This window comes from Schistocerca nitens, chromosome 5 (assembly GCF_023898315.1).
Source record: "Schistocerca nitens isolate TAMUIC-IGC-003100 chromosome 5, iqSchNite1.1, whole genome shotgun sequence".
In the NCBI taxonomy this organism is placed as follows: Eukaryota; Metazoa; Arthropoda; class Insecta; order Orthoptera; family Acrididae; genus Schistocerca; species Schistocerca nitens.
Window position 1 is genome coordinate 361,490,991 of NC_064618.1, and position 17,961 is coordinate 361,508,951.

Here is a 17,961-nt window from a genome sequence, read left to right on the forward strand (position 1 = left end):
GACTGTTTTACCCGCAGCAACACGTGGATACGGCAAGCATGTCGGTTTTACCTGCGGCAACACGTGGTCGACTCATCAGACTGTGTAACTGACTGCTTCACAATCGTGGTGGCCTTATATCGGCGTAACCACGGGGCAGCGCATATATTGTCCAGCACAAACACTCCGGTACTGCTAATGCACCGATTTAGCTCCGAGCCCCCACACTGACTGTTCAAAAGCCTAGCATCAGACGGACATTCGATTCCGAAATACTATGGAATATGGAAGAAAGTCCTATCCCGGACAAGCCCCCAATTGCAACTGAACTCGGGCTCGTTTACTACCTATTTTTCACGTGGCTCATCTGTAAAGGGGGTTGGTAGTAAACGGTTGCATCTGCGCCCCTATTATTGAGTCTGATATTGGCTGGCTTTTGAAAAGCAGTGAATTGAACTATACACGTTCAGGTTGAAACTTATTTATTCAAAAGAAACACTTTAACATTGTGGCCATGCATTTTTAAGTTCACAAATAATAATCGGTGCAATTCGTACACTGTTTGTCTCACACCCACACGCTTTCACTTTGTTCCTTCGCATACCCTGGCGTCCATGCTTGCACTCGCGGCACTTTGCCGCTCCAAACTCACTACCACAACGGCCAACGACAAAAGACCACGATTTTCCCACTCATATCCACAGTCCTAAGTCGGGTCACATGACACCACAGTAGTCAAAATAATCGCTAAACATGGCCACAATTCGTTTACAATATTTTATAATATTTAAATACTTAAATCTAAATACATTATATAATTTTACAAATTATCACCATACTTATATAATTCGTTGCAATTAAAAGAAAACCAAAACACTTTCCAACGGAACTACAATGTTCATCAAAACACAAAACAAGTATTTTCTGGTCTATTTTGCCCAGCATATTATCTCTGCTGCTGTGCTTTAAATTTTAAATTACTTGAAAGAGTGCCATATTATCCCCTGTTACCTTACATACTTGAAAGAGTTCCATATTATCCCCTGTTACCTTACATGGCTGATTTCATCAAAAAACGGCATCTAAAATATAAGTGCCTTAAACAAGTTAACTATGGAAACTCCACTTAGGAATATCAACAAATATAGAAAAATACAGATTGTCACCTAATCACTGGTGAATCCTTGACCAGGAGCATACTGCTGAGGCCCTACACAAAATCTAATCTGTTTGGTAAACTCATAAACTGACTCCAGGCCCATGAACATGCAACTATGTCTCATGCATGCTTTCATATCATTCCCTCAGTCTCCCTGAAAAATGATTCAGCAGGCCTTTACAAATGTCTGCTTGTGTCTGTGTATGTGTGGATGGATATGTGTGTGTGTGTGCGAGTGTATACCTGTCCTTTTTTCCCCCTAAGGTAAGTCTTTCCGCTCCCGGGATTGGAATGACTCCTTACCCTCTCCCTTAAAACCCACATCCTTTCGTCTTTCCCTCTCCTTCCCTCTTTCCTGATGAGGCAACAGTTTGTTGTGAAAGCTTGAATTTTGTGTGTCTATCGACCTGCCAGCACTTTCGTTCGGTAAGTCACATCATCTGTGTTTTTAGATATATTTTTCCCACGTGGAATGTTTCCCTCTATTATATTCATGTTATTATACTTTGAAAGAATGAAAAATAGGATGTGCAATGGAATACCTGAGACCAGTCTTTAAAAATAACTTCAGTAAAATGGAAACGACACATCACCCAAAGAAGTAGCATCCATCGTAAAATCCTTAAAACCTAAGTATTCCAGTGGGTATGATAGCATATCAATGAAGTTAATCAAAGACTGCTCATGTGAGTTGAGTTCTATCTATCTAAGTTATTTGTGTAATCAATCTCTTATCAGCAGAATATTTCCAGACTGGCTAAAATATGCTGAAGTTAAGCCTCTTTACAAGAAGGGGGATAAAGAGATACCATCAAACTATCAACCAATTTCGCTTCTGCCAGCTTTCTCAAAAATATTTGAAAAGGTTGTGTTCAAGTGTCTCCTTAAGCATCTGACTGCAAATAATATATTGTCCACGTCACAGTTTGGATTTATGAAGGGCTCTGATATAGAGAAAGCTACCTACTCTTACAGTGAGAATGTACTTAATTCATTAGATAGTAAATTAGAGGCTACTGGCCTTTTATGTGACCTGTCAACAGCCTTTGACTGTGTGAACCACAGCATTCTCTTAAGTAAATTAGAATATTATGGTGTCACTGGCAATGCTGCGAAATGGTTTCAGTCTTATGTAACAGGAAACAAAGTTTGTCATTGTGAAATACCTGTGCAGTAAGCAGTCAGTCTTCATTTAACTGGGAATTAATTACATGTGGTGTTCCTCAGGGTTCCATCTAGGGTCCATTGCTTTTTCTTGTGTACGTTAATGACCTCTCATCTGTTACATTGCCAGATGCTAAGTTTGTTTTGTTTGCAGGTGATACAAACATTGCAATAAGTAGCAAGTCAAGTACAGATTTAGAAATAGCTACTAATCAAATTTTCACTGACATTAATAATTGGTTTAAACTAAAGCTAATTCAGTGTCATTAAACTTTGAGGAGACCCACTATATGCAGTTCAGAACCTGTAATAAATTTCCTTCCAGCATTTGCATAACATACGAAGACATGCAGATTGCAAAGATTGGCAGTGTTAAATTTCTGGGAGTACAACGTGATAATAAATTCAGTTGGAAAGTGCATACCATAGAATTGCTTAAGTGCCTAAACAAGTCTGTATTTGCAGTGAGAATGATGTCAGATGTAGGAGATGTAAATATAAAAAACTTGCATAGTTTGCTTAATTTCATACTATTATGTCATATGGGATTATATTCTGGGGTAACTCAGCAAACTGAGCAAACGTTTTTAGGGTGCAAAAGCATGTGACAAGAATCATTTGTGGTGTAAATTCAAGAACATCATGTAGAAACCTGTTCAAGGAACTTTGTATTCTAACCACTGTGGTTTAATGAAATTTGTTGGAAGCAATACATTTCTATCTCCAACCTATAGCTCAATACATAGTATCAGTATTAATAATAAGAACAATCTACATAAAGACATAAAATCACTTACCTTGGTCCAAAAAGGAGCCCAATATTCAAGAACACACATTTTTAATAAATTGTTAGCAACAATTAAAAACTTGGTTTCAGATAAAGCATCATTTAAACAGAGTTTGAAAGACTTTTGGATAGGCAACTCCTTCTACTCCATAGATGAATATCTTAACAGAGACTGTTAAGCCAGCTTAAGTAAAAATGTCTGTTAGATTTCAGTTTTGACAGCACTTCGTCACAACAGTCAAGATTGGGTATTTTGTGTATGATAAATTTATTTATAGTGCATAACAATGTTTCATTCTGACAGCGCATTAATTCTGTAAATATTAGCTGTTACAGTGTACCGCAATGTATTCACTTATTTCGACACTCTCCTGACAATTGATCAGGGTAGTATGTATTATATTCAGATGTTTTATGTTATACTTTTACATGTTCCACACCCATGAGAATTATCTCATTTTTTGGGTCTATGGAGTGAAAACTGAATTGAATCGAATCAAATAGTGTGCTACCACAGGACGTTGGCTGTTACCAGCAGATGACAGAACCCAAGAGTATTACATGTTAATGACTTTCTTTTTGCCAGTATATTTATGTCTTCATTGCGTGTTAACACTCAGCATTCATCCCTAAAAGCTTTGTGTTTGTTACACATTCTATAGATTACTATCTGTGCTGAATGTGACAGTGCTTTTTCCCTCTTTATACAGTAGTGCTTTGTGTTTGTTTTCTTTGTGTTAAATGTTAATTTATTACATAATGCCCAATTGTAAACATTCTTGATGGTTTCATTTCTTTTCTATAATAGGAGTTCTCATGTTTTATGAGTGACTATGATGTTGTCAACAGCAAAGGGAACTTTTTCTCATGTCTTACACTTTCTTGAAAGTAACTGATATATATAGGCACACACACACACACACACACACACACACACACACACACACACACACACACACAAAGACCAGAACTCGGCCCAATACACTATCCCGAGGAGCTCATAAGTCTGTATGTTTCTTGTTTGACAACTGGTTTACTAAAAATTTTTGGGGGAAAATATGTTAACCATCTCTGCCTTTTGCACCCTGTTTTTCAAATGAGACTGGAAACATTCTTTTGTTATTTCTCATACACCTAGTACTTACAGCTTGTGTAGTGGTATTTTATGGTCAATGGTGTCTTGGACAAGTCTAAGAATACCTATTACACTGTCATACTTATCACTTCTGTGAGCTAGATAAAGGGCGATATTGTATGTCTCCAATTTCAGGAATCAAACTGTGCTTCATTAAAAAGATTCTTTTTATTCATATCTCATTAGTCTATTGTTCATGGTTGATTCAATTATTTTTGAGAATGCAGACAGTAGAGGAATTGCCTGTAATTATTTGTACACTTTATATTATATTTCCTTTGTGTGGGCACAACTCATACATGCTTTAGGCACTCTGAAAAATATTGGAAGTAAAGGACTCATTTAATATTTTTTAATGGTGTTCATATACTGTGTATGCATGCCTTCAGAACAGAAACTGGAACTTCATCTATGCCTGCTGACTTCTTAATTTCTTCAATTTCTATACTGTCCTTCTGATTTCAAGCTGCACTGTGGGAATCATCAATGTAATTGCTGTGCAAGTCATTGTGAGTGCTACCTGTGTTTTGAGAAGATTTTGTCACAACTTCTCTATTATATCAGACAAATAGTCATTTACGAAATCTGCCAATTCCTGAGGACTGAATAACCTGATGGTGACCTCCAGTATTTAAGTGACATACTCACCAATGTTCTCTGCTGACTGGCCCAAAGTGATCTGCAGCCAACAACCAAACTACCTCATATTGTTTGGCCTTAAATATATTTTCCAGAAATTGAATATACCAGGAAAATTATAGCTGCTGTACCTTCCTGTTTTTCCTATGAAGCCCGTTGCATTGGAATCATCTAAGAACATCAGAGCACCATATTTCTGTGCCAGCTTGCATATATCTGTTAAGGGAGCAACGTCTGCATCCATTGGAAATACTCCACATGTAGCAATCACCTTCAGTCTTGCACACTTAAATTGCTGCAGACGCTGCTCAAGATCTGTGACAAAAAATAGTAAACTGCTGTTGCAGGTGCTAACATGAAATAGTGATGTATATGAGAGACATGGAACTATCAAATTTTGTTCATGTTTTGCGGCATCACAAATTTCTGTAGGTAGTTCTAGCTATTTTTTTACAGCTCTGAATTAATTAATTTGTATGTTTAAGTATGGAATACAGATTTGAAGTTATGTTCACATAATCACAACACATCTGAAAGGAGAGAAACAAAAATACAGAAGACATGGCCATTTACTCATATGTCATGTTTTACAGAGCTCAAGGAATGTAGACCACATCAAAAACTGAAATGTCAAAGAGAAGTAGACACTGTGTCTCTTTTCAAAGCTAAGAAATAACTGTAATTAACTGTTGGCATTTGTGTCATGACAGTGAGATCATTAGCATCACATATCTGTAATGTTAGCCTTTTTATGCAGGGTGGTTAGAAACAGACTGAAAAGCTTGTAAGGGTGATGCAGGCTAGGTTGTACTGTTCTCAGGCCTCATAATCTGTTTATTGAGAAGCTGTGTATGGGTCCCTGAACATACCTATGGTAAGAGCCAGCAATGCATTGACATCACTACCTGTTATGGTATCAGCAATGCACACACATCACTGATACACAAATAAAGCTTTCACATGTCATTGGATTATAAAGTATTGAAATGTTAAAAACCATACTGTAGTTTATTGTGACTTTTACATGAATCTTTTAGGGGAACTACTCAAGTGATTTATATTTTGTCATTTAAAATAGTCTTCTGCTTTCTGGCTATGCACAAGGATTTCTACCTCTTCAAATAATTGTTTTCTTCCCTCTATACAGTGATTGTAAACTGGCTAGTTGATGTCAGTGTTATGAATGTGACTCGCTACTGTGGATCTGTTGAAATTGCTCAGTTTGAATGTATCTTTGTGCTCACTGTGTCTCACTTTAAAGTTTTTTCCATAATGTATTTTGTGTCACCGTATAAGCATGCTCAGTTTATTATATTAATTAAAATTGTCATTTTGTAATTTAAGCCTCAGTAAGTTATCAGCTGTGAGTATCACTTAACACTAATCTCCTTGAAAATGTTACTAGTTTTTATGAAGTACCGTTTTAAAGAAAATAAAGTTGTAGCTTTCCTTCTTATGCATTTTCTGTTTCTTACTACACCTCCAGACCAGATCATCAATAACATTCTCTTGATAACTGTTTGCTCTGGCTATCTGTCTTAGTTGGACATTGCAAGTTTAAGAGGCCAGTCAATTCAATTTCTAAATGCAAGCAGACTACTGTTTGGAAAAAGTGAAACACCAAGACTGAGGAATGTGATCACAATGAAATGCATTCCATAAATTAGAGATATGACATTACACAAATGATCAGCATTACAGATTTGTACACACACTGCAACTGTGTAAATTGAGAAATGCCACAATGAACTGCGATCAGAACCTCTAGATGTTGTGGCATGGAATAAAAGATTGCCTCAAGTTGTTGCTGGGGAATATTGCACCTAGCAGTTTGGTAGCACATCTACAAAGCATCAAATGTGGCTGCAGGAGAACCTGTATGGTGGTGGTGGTGGTTAGTGTTTAACGTCCCGTCGACAACGAGGTCATTAGAGACGGAGCGCTAGCTCGGGTTAGGGAAGGATTGGGAAGGAAATCGGCCGTGCCCTTTCAAAGGAACCATCCCGGCATTTGCCTGAAACGATTTAGGGAAATCACGGAAAACCTAAATCAGGATGGCCGGAGACGGGATTGAACCGTCGTCCTCCCGAATGCGAGTCCAGTGTGCTAACCACTGCGCCACCTCGCTCGGTGGAACCTGTATGAACAAGTTGACAACTGACAGTGGCCCTGACATGTTCGATGGGTGATATATCAGGTGAATGGAAAGGCCAGGGAAGCAGTGGTACTGATCATTCTTCAAAGAAGGCTTGTACATTCCTCATCATATGTTGTCAGGCATTGTTCTGCTGAAATATGGTATGTGGAACTGCCTGCAGCATAGGCAGTGCCCTGGGCTGCAAAACCTCCCTGATGTAGCAGTAACTATTCAGTTTTCCCTAAAGATGTCAGAGCTGAGATCCCATGTTATAGGCAATGGTGCTCCAAACCATTGCATTTGCTGCTCTACAATATAGTCTGCTGGATTGCATTCACCACAGTGTCATCAAACACATATGTGGCCATCAACATGGGACAAGTTGAAGTGGGATTCATCTGAAATCATTGCAGTCTACACCATTGGTGGATTCTGATCAATGGAAGCTGATGCAATGGCATGTGTACAGTAGACAATGTTGGACCACCGAAGTAGACATGTCCACACTCATTGCAGTGCTCAAACATTGCACCAACACTGTGGATGAAGCTGTTCTGTCCATCCTCATCTCTTCACCGGTTCCACATATGCATCACTGTTGAAGCAGCATGACCTGTATGAGTCATATTGTCATGCATTAACAGATCCACACTCTGGAGACCAATTATTCTGCCCCATTTGAACCCACTCATATGTTGATATTCCACCTTGTAATGTTGGCAATGCATAGTGGCACTTGGTTACAAGTTTCCACTTTGTATGATGACTCCACACTGACAGAGCATTCTATAACAATGACATGTCCATCCACACAAAAGAGGCACTGTTGGGCCTACCTCACACCACATCTCTGCCATTTAAATCATTTATTATGGTTCCACTGTTGTACATGTCCTTTTATTGTGGCATGCTGCAGACCACTTCTTCTGAGTGTTTCACTTTTTACAAACAGTAGAGGACTTTGTGGACATTAGGATGACAGGAATTATTATGTAATGTTGTATTAATAACTGTCAATTTCTTATACACATTTAAGGCATGTGCTCCATTACATATCTCAACACTAAAATCCTGGAACTATAGACAAAATTAGAATGGATAAATCTTACCAAACAAGGAAAGCATACACTCAACAGTTTTGCTCCTATTTTGCACAATTATAGTAGCCTACATACTCAGGTGCAACCAACTGCAACTCTAGTATGAAGCACTACTCAAGCATTTTCAAAATTTCAAGGTCCATCTTCTAAAAGTTTGTGAGAGAGTCAGCTGTTGAGTGGCATTAGTAAAACTGGCTAAGGGGGCAGATTAGAATTCTGTCTGCATTTGTATGTCATAATTTTTTTTCTAATCTTTCATCAACACTAATCTCACTACAATGAACCATGTTTATTCAAAAAGGAGAACAGTAATATTGATAGGCATTATAACATAGTCATCCCAAGGTACAATATGGAATCATGGTAAAATGAACATTCATTTATCAATGCATTCATGTGCATATTAAAAAGTTATTGCAGTCAGTGGTACACAATCCCACAACAGGCTACAGCAGTCCACTCACCCCACCGCTGCCCCACACTGAAGCAACGAGTATGGTGTTCACTTCTGTGTGCCCTGTCTATTTGGTTGTTCCATTGGTTCTCATGTCCATGGAGGCAGTGCTTAAATCTCTGCTCAAGCAATATCTGGCTCTTACTATTGATATCAAATATTTTTCAGCCACGTTGGCTATGCAAGATTCTATACTGTTGGTGTACATGCCACCTTTTCTCCTTTACAATGATGGAGCCTATGATTGGAAGGCTTCTGAGAAGCTGCTTTGACACCACTTCCTCACTTTGGGTGCCACTGCTGCTAATGTGTGCAAGGCTTTGTTCCTTTGTTAGATTCCCCCTTGGATTTTCTAGGCTTTGTGCTTGTCAGTCCCTCTTAAAGAACCTGCATCACTCTCATTTGACAAAATGTATAAATTTTTGTTCAGTTATCATCATAAGCACACATATGTCATTGCAATATGTGTTGAGTTCTAGCACTGTCATAAACAGCTCCACCAGTCCTACTGGGCTTGCATGGCCTAACTATACAGTCTCAGTCATGAATGTCCATTTGTTAATGATTTTCATAATGATTCATATGCTGATTCTATAGTCTGTGACACCATAATTCAGTTGGCTTCTGAGGTGGTGCATCAACATGCACTACAGTGTGAGACTCCATCTTTGCATTAAGTTTTGAATATTGCTTAGCATTTTGAGGTATCTCATGCTGCAGGTGATCATACTGAGGCTCATTGTGACATCAGCATGGTGGCTCATGTTCCTAGTTATGGTGCATCAATTACTTCTCAGGGGGAGGATGACATGGCAGCCATACAAACATTGTCTCTGAATCACACTGGACAGCAGTCTAGCAAACAACACCGACCACAGTAGTGGCGGTGTTCAGCACTCCCATCTTTCCCATACTGCACCAAGCAACAATACAGGCCATGTGTCCTAAGCATTAGGTGATTTGCAACAACTGTAGGAGAAAGGGGTATATTGTATCTGTGTGTCATTTCCAGCCGTCTCCTGTAGATATGGATGTGGATGTTAATTGTGTGTCTCCAGTGCTTATGAATAAAACAAACTGTTTGATGTGGTGTGAGTGATGGACTAAATGCTCGTATTAGAAGTGTAGCTATGAAATTGCTAAAGTCACAGACTTAACATGCACTTGCAATCTCTGGGATTGTCGCTGGTTACTTGATGTTTGGTAGGTTACAAGAAGCAGCATATCCCAACTTTGGGGCAATTTATAGCTCCCACTGTGTATAAGTCTGTTGTTTGTCCATTAACTTTTCTGGTAGTGGACGATTCTGGCACTAATAATTTGTTGAGTCTGGATACTTTCAATGCTTTTGGTTTTTTATTTGCAGATGTGGTGCACCTTGTTCCCAACCAGGTCCCTTAACAGCAGTTAAGAGTCCTGTGTTCTGAGTATTTGTCTCTTTTTCTTGATTGTGTTAGGTTTTGCCACAATTTAATGGTCCACATTACCTTGAAACCTATGGCGTAGCCACATTTTTTCCATACACACCATATTCCAGTGGCTTTGCATGATCAAGTTAAATAAGAATTGGACAGGCTGACATTGTTGGGAGTGATACAACCTATCATGTCCAGTAAGTGATCTATACCCATCATGGTTATTAAAAAACTGAATGGTTAGCTTCCCATCTGTGGCAACTTTAAAGTTTCCATTAATGCTTAATCTATGATTGAACCTACCCTTTGTCCCATCAGGATGAGTTATTAACCAAACCCATGGGAAGCCAGTTCTTCTCTAAAATTGATTTATCTGAAGCTTATTTACAGGTTCTGTTGGATGGGGATTTGAAAAGGCTCCTTGTGATTAACATGCCCTTTGGGTTGTATCAATATGAGCACCCGTTCAGTGTGGCCAGTGCCCGTGTGATTTTTCAGCAGTTTCTGGAACAGTCAGTCATATCTGTTCTGCTGTGCATCAACTATCTTGATGACATTGTCATGATAGGTGCATCCACAGAAGAGCATTTATGCAACTAATGCTCCTCATTCAGATCTTACATACTGCAGAGTCGAATTGCAACTTGGCAAAGTTCCACTTTTTTCACTCACCCATCGCGCATTTGAGATTTGAAATTTCTCAGGATGGTGTACAGCCTTTGTGACACCATGTCACCACTAACACAGCTCTGCTTCGCCCTTCTATTGTCAAAGAACTCCAAGCATTTTTAGGGAAAATTGCCTAATGTCACAAATTCATTCTGAATGTGGCCATGTTGGCCCATCCTCTCCATGAATTGCTTCACAAGGCTGTTCCTTTATGGTGGACACCAACAAGTAAGTGCCCATTCATGCTTACATTCTACTCCTTGTTCCATGGTTTTAAGGCTGTCATGTAAGAAAAGTAAGAATTGGGCTTCATATAATTGATGTTTTCGTAATCCTTGCTGCTTAGCATGGACAGAGTCCTTCTGTTCAATACATGCATTGTTTGAGTACAGAATATGTTCTATATTTCTACAACAGATGAATGTCAAAGATATGGACTGGTTGTTTTGTGTACGGTTTCTGCTACCATTATTGTATGAGTGTGTGACATACACCTTCTTCCAACTACTATGCACAGTTTCCTGTTCAAGGGATCTATGGTAAATTGTGAAGACATGCTAACTTGGACACGAATTATGTATATGATTCCATTTGTCACTAGGGCTTTGTTCATTTAGAGTCATTTCAGCTGTTTCTCTACATCACTAATGGCAATCTTTACATCACTGATCCTTGCAGTGATGCAGGAATTAAACTGGGGCAGTACTCATCTCTTTTCATTTACAAGGAACATTTAAAACAGAATTCACCATTTCTATGTTTGCCTTGCTACTTCTCAATTTAAGTTATTGTGTCATCCAGGAGTGTCTTGACATTTTCTTTGGTGACACTTATGGCCTCTGATACAATAAGAATTTCCTTGGATTTTATGAGAGGAAAATATTTTGCATAGTAGAAATAGAAGGCTCCACACATCACTGTTTTGACAACCAAATGCATTTCATTTAGAAGTTCTCTGACTACACTGCCTGACAAAACAGTGGTTGGATCAATGTAACTTTATACACATATGCACCACTAACAGGTATGTAAATAAGTAGAGTTAAAATTCTCTGTGAGAAGTAGGACAGGAAACAGAGTGAACCAGTGTTGTTTGTTTTTAATGTTGTTACCAGGTCTGATAGGGCATGTAAGGGAAGCGAACAGTGTTTTATGTTGAGTGATCACTGTGGAAGACCTGGAGATACTGCATACTCATATGATACAGTGTTATCAGCAACTGACAGTCACACAACATTATTATTATATGAGGGCTATCCACAAAGTACATTACATTTTCGTTTGTGTCCGTTAGGGGCAGGGCTAGCATGGCCATCTTGGTGTCATAGCATTCCGCCGCTCAGTCGGCATCCTGCCGTGCTAGTGAGAGGTTCGTGCTGTAATCCGTTGAGTTACTGTGACAGTTTGAAATGTCAGCATTAATTGAAAATGCCACGAAGTGTGAAGTGCGTGCTGTAATAAGGTTTCTGACTGCAAAAAACTGTACACTGATAGAAATCTATTGGCAGCTTTGTGAAGTGTATGGGGACAACATAATCACTGAAGGTGGAGTGCATCAAAGGGTCATAAAATTTAAAAATGGCCAAACTAACGTTCACGATGAAGAGCAAAGTGGAAGACCCAGCATAGTGACTGCCGAACTTGTCGAAAAAGTTGATGCCGCGGTTCGTGAAAACCGTAATTTCACAATAACGGAACTGTCTATGAGTTTTCCACAAAGTTTGTTGCACGAAATCATTACCGAAAAGCTTGGTTACCACAAGTTTTGTGCAAGATGGATACCAAAAATCTTGACAGAGATTCACAAAAATCAGCAAATGGCTGCAGCGTTAACGTTTTTGGACGCTTACGAGAAAGATGGCGACTCATTACTCGATCACATCGTTACTGGTGACGAAACATGGGTTAAGCAAGTGAACTGTGAGACAAAATTGCAGTCAATGCAGTGGGAGCACACAAATTCCCCCCAAAAACCCAAGAAATGCATGCAGACAATGTCGGCAAGGAGGGTGATGGCGACTGTCTTTTGGGACAGAAAAGGTGTGATTTTTGTGGATTTCCTGGAAAGAGGCACTATAATAAACTCTCAAAGGTACTGCCAAACTCTGCACAACCTCAGAAGAGCAATACAAAACAAGCGCAGGGAAAAGTTGGGCTCAAAGATCTTGCTGATTCACGACAACGCCCGGGCCCACATGGCTAATGCCACTCGTGAAGTTCTCAAATCTTTTAAGTGGGAGTTGTTTCCTCATCCGCCATACACTCCCGACCTGGCACCGAGCAACTTCCACTTATTCCCAGCAATGAAGAAATGGTTGGCTATGCAGCGTTTTGATGATGACGCACAGCTTCAAGAAGAGGTAACCACGTGGTTGAAGGCGCAGGTGGCCGAATTTTACGACGAAGGAATTTCCAAGTTCGTCCATCGCTACGATAAGTGCCTTAATTTAAATGGCAACTATGTAGAAAAGTAGTATGTAAGTTTGACTTTCATCTGTAGATAATAAAAAAAATTCCAATACTTTATTTATTTTTAATTCCAAAACATAATGTACTTTGTGGATAGCCCTCATAGCAACTGACAGTTTGAAAGTGGTTTCATTATGGGTCTCCATTTGGCTGACTGGATGAACCAAGCAATATCCAGATTTTTGAGACATCTGGATGTAACAGTGGCCCAGTGTTAGACAGCAAGGGAACCTGAGGGTTCAGTACAAACACATCTGACAACTACAAGGTTAAGATTGGTGTATTGTGCACCAAGCACATCATAATCATTTACATCTGAATCTGCCACCTGAGAACAGGTAATGGACTCCTTGAAATATTTTGTGTCATCCCACACCATTCTTAAGAACTACCAACAAGGCAGACTAGGGAAATAATGTCCTTTGTTTAGGTTGCTGTTAAATCCCCAACACTAATGGCTGAATTTGGAATGGTGGCATTACCAGGAAATATGGACTGCTGATGAGTGGCACAACTTTGTGTTAAGTGATGAATCACTTGTTTTGCACTACCCAAACAATGGTCTTCAGCAAGAATGGTAGCAAACTGAGGAAAAGTCCCATTTTTCCTATGTTTTGGAGAGACACAGAAGTGTTATTCCTGGTGCCTTGGTTTGGGAATCCATTGGGTATTACTTCAGGTCATGGCTGGTAGTAACAGACACAAACATCCTGCATCCTTATTGGTTAGCTCTCATGCGACAGTATCATGATGCCATTTCTCAACAGGACAGTGCTCATCCACACTTGGCACATATTTCTATGAACTGTCTTTGTGATGTTGACGTAACAAGTAAGATCTCAGATTTGCCCCTGACAGAACATTTATGGCACCAGCTTGAATGTCAACTTGGTCCCAGTGTCAGTATCCTGAATATCAAAGACCAGTTACAGCAGTTGTTGGAGCTTGCCTCAGGAGAGGGTACAACAGCTTTATGACGCCTTTACAACTGAATTAGTATTTGTAACCAGGCCACGAGGGTTGCATCATACTGACAGTGAGTTCATACTGAAAAGTTCTTTGTGAATTTGACTTGTTTTCTAATGCCTGACATAACATAATATACCCACACAACCCATGGAGTTTCATTTCATTTCCTTTTCTCCATATGGGTGCTTCAATTTTTTGCATGCTGTGTATATTCTTAGGCTTTATGTTACACCTATTGTGCAATCACTGGTTTTTAGAAGTTTCTTTACATTGAATTTATACTATGGGGGGTCCCTTACATCATCATGAACTGTTCTGTTATCTTGAGTATGGATTCTCCAAAGTTATAGCTTCAGTTCTTCTTATGTATTTCTGTCATGAGTAGGCTTCTGAGCTGTCTGTTCTAAGTGATTCAATTGCATTTTTTTCTATGACATCCCGAAAGCCATGGATCAAGGCAGTCAGATAGATGCAGCATTTCTTGATTTACGACATGTAAACTATGATCGTATGAAATATCAAGAAAAATTTGTGACTGGTTTGAGGATTTCTTGGTAGAGACGATGTAGTATGTTATCTTGGATCGAGTCATCAACACTTCAAGTAACTTTGGGTGTCCCCCAGGGGAATGTGTTGGGGCCCTTGCTGTTTATGTTGTATATTAATGATCATGAAGACAATATTAACCATTGGGCAGGCATGCCCATGTACAAAGTATGACAACCACGAACATTATTTTTCACCATTCCATTAATGTTTCACAATTGTAAGCTCATACCAATTCCTTCATTACTGCTTCAGCTAACACAAAGATAAATTATGCCATCATAAGTTCAAGTGAGCAGCAGTAATATAAAATAAACAGTGAGTTAGGTATTTACAATCTGTGCAAGAAAATGACCCAGATTATGAGCTAGCAGCCAGTCCCACAATGAGGCAGTTGTCTATGAGATAAATAGTAATCAAATAAGTGGTTGGCTTGGATCTGATACAGCTGCACTGTTTAATGCTTAGTGTGGGTCATTACTGAATGGTAACAAATGTCTGTGGCAACAGATTGATATAATGAAAGTTTAGTTCATTATTGTTTAATTAAATAGTGCTTTAGCTCATATTATGTAAGTTTATTTAATCATTGTTTAATTGAACTAAGATTAAAATGTGATTTTGCTCATACATGTTTATCTTGGTAACATAAAGACAGCTATTCTTTACAAGAGTACAAAGTACATCATACACCAGATTATGTTATGAAAAATGTCATGCCCACTCATGGCTTAACAGTAAGCTTAAGCTTTCCAAAGAAGCTGCAGTTGTCTATAATGAAATACTGTCCAATAAAAGCTGGACAATAATTCAGCTGGGGCTTGAAAAAATTTCAAAGTGATGGAAAAATTGGCAACTTCCTTTAAAAGTTCAGAAATATGTGGAAGCATGTTCTCACTCAATACCTGCTGAAAAAGGGAATGAATGCACAGGAGATCCCTAATGACATGCTGGGAACATAAGAGGAGGATTGCCCTCCTTATTCCACTGTGAAAAAGTGGGTGATGGAATTCAAGCATGGAAATACCTCTGTCCAAGATGCACCTTGCTGTGGAAGACCAGTAATGGCCAGTTTGGGGGAAAAGTCACGGCAATCCAGGAGATCACCATGTTGGACTGGCATGTGACTGAATACTAAATTGCTGTCATTGTGATGTCTGTCATCAAATCCTGTGGCTCTGAATTGCTTCTGCAGCCAACTTATTCACCCCTCTTTCATGTCTTCTCTAAGCTCAAGAAACATCTAACTGGAATCCATTTTTGATCAGTTGATGATATAATGGCAAAACATTCAACAAGAAGAGCATAATGGACTTGCAGTAAAAAATAGCCATCTACATTTGGACTACTGACAACTTTTATTAGGTGGGCTGAGAACGTTTGTCATCCCTCATCGTATCTTTTGTCTACATTGAATGATCACATAGACTCAGTCATTGGTAAAGCAGGTGGCAGGCTTCAGGACTAGGGAAATGCAATCAGTCTACAAAGAGGATTGTTTACAAGACACTTGTGCAACACATCCTAGGGTACTGCTCATGTGTGTGGGCCTCACACCAAAGAGGACTAACAGGGGATATTGAACTTATGTAGAGAAGGGCAGCACAAAACTTCTTGACAGATTAAAACTGTGTGCTGGACCTAGAATCAAACTTGGGACCTTTGCCTTTTGCAGACAAGTGTTCTACTGACTGAGACACCCAAGCATGACTCTGATTCATCCTCACAGCTTCACGTCTGCCAGTACCTCATCTCCTACTTTTCTAACTTCACAGAAGCTCTCCTGCAAAACTTGCAAGATTAGCACTCATGCAAGAACATATACTGTGGAGATGTGGCTTAGACACAGTCATGTCTCTGCAGTATCCTTTCTTCCAAGAGTGCTAGTCTTTCAAGTTTCGCAGGAGAGCTTTAGTAACGTTTGGAAAGTAGGAGGTGAATTACTGGTGGAAGTGAAGCTGTGAGGATGGGTCATGAGTCATGCATGGGTGGTTAAGGTGGTAGAGCACTTGCCTGCTTAAGGCAAAGTCTCAGCTTGACATACACTTTTAATCTGCTACAAAGTTTTGTATCAGCACACTCCACTGCAGAGTGGAAATTTCATTCTGGAAGGGTAGCACAAATGGTTCCAGGTTTGTTTGACCCATGGGAGAATGTTGCAGAGGTGCTGAAAGAAACAGAACTGGCAGACACTTGAAAGCCTACTTACAAAGTTTCAAGAACCAGCCTTAAATGACAAGTCTAAGAACATATTACATCCCCCTACATATCACTTCTATAGGAATCATGATGATAAGACTGAGTTAGTAACAGCACACACAGAGACATTTAAGCAGTCATTATCCTGTGCTCCATAGGTGAATGAAATGGGAAGAAGCCATAATAACTGGTACAATGGAAAATACCCTCTGCCATGCACTTCAAAGTGGTGTGCAGAATATGGACATATTATTTTCTAGGGTGGCTTGCCACACTGACCACCTACAAAACTTAATCATGCCAATCTACTGTTTGATGATAAAAATCTTATTCAACAAATAAGGTATGAATGTAGAACATATGTAATTACAAACTGTGGTTTTCTATGAAGTTTTTGGATTCATCCCAGGCTGCATTTCATGGTTGACAGTTTGTTCCCATCCTTGATACTGAGAATGACCTGATTTAAGTTTGTTCCCATCCTTGATGCTGAGTTATGCCAATGTCATGCAGAACTTCAGTTTATGTCTCAATGTATTTGTGTTTCTTGTCAACTGCAAAAAAATATATAATACCTTGATTTTCCATTAGAATATCCTTTTGGTGTACATTATATTTGCCCAAAGAATCTCATTACTGTCAGTTTTGGGTTTTAGCTCAATTTCTTTACTTAGTTTAATATGGTTTTCATTGTTTTTAGAACTAATTTAAAGTCTGGAACTTTTTTGTGAATGCTTTGGAAGTTGATCACTAAAATTTTATAATCATCTCATTCCTGTCAGGTCATTTCTTTGAGTCCTACACTAATATTTCAAGATCTCCTATGGCTATTATTATCTGGACTGTTGGAAAATCATCTCATTTAAATAACATTTGTGCATTTTACACACTTTCAGCTATGTGGATAGCACCCTCTTCTGTGTAGCACACTACTGACACTATAGTTCTCAATCTTATGGTGTTTTGCTTGTTGCAGAATGTTTGAAGTATCTAATTAAAAACTACCACTCAACTCAGAGCATGGTGCCTGATCAGTTCTGGGGATAATGCTGACTGTGAGCTACAATGAAATTCCATTTTGCAGGTCTGATCTCAATATTTTCTGCCAGACAGTTGTATGATTTAAATATTAAACTAGGG

General features: G+C 39.0%; 1 protein-coding gene across 1 annotated transcript in view; it reads right to left on the reverse strand.

Moving 5' to 3' along the window:
- LOC126260457 (2-amino-3-ketobutyrate coenzyme A ligase, mitochondrial-like) overlaps positions 1 to 17,961 on the reverse strand; it is a 181,414-nt gene that overhangs the window by 119,260 nt on the left and 44,193 nt on the right. The window contains exon 5 of the mRNA XM_049957785.1: positions 4,995 to 5,178. Within this exon, the coding sequence (XP_049813742.1) occupies positions 4,995 to 5,178 (184 nt within the window). The remainder of the gene's footprint in view (positions 1 to 4,994; positions 5,179 to 17,961) is intronic.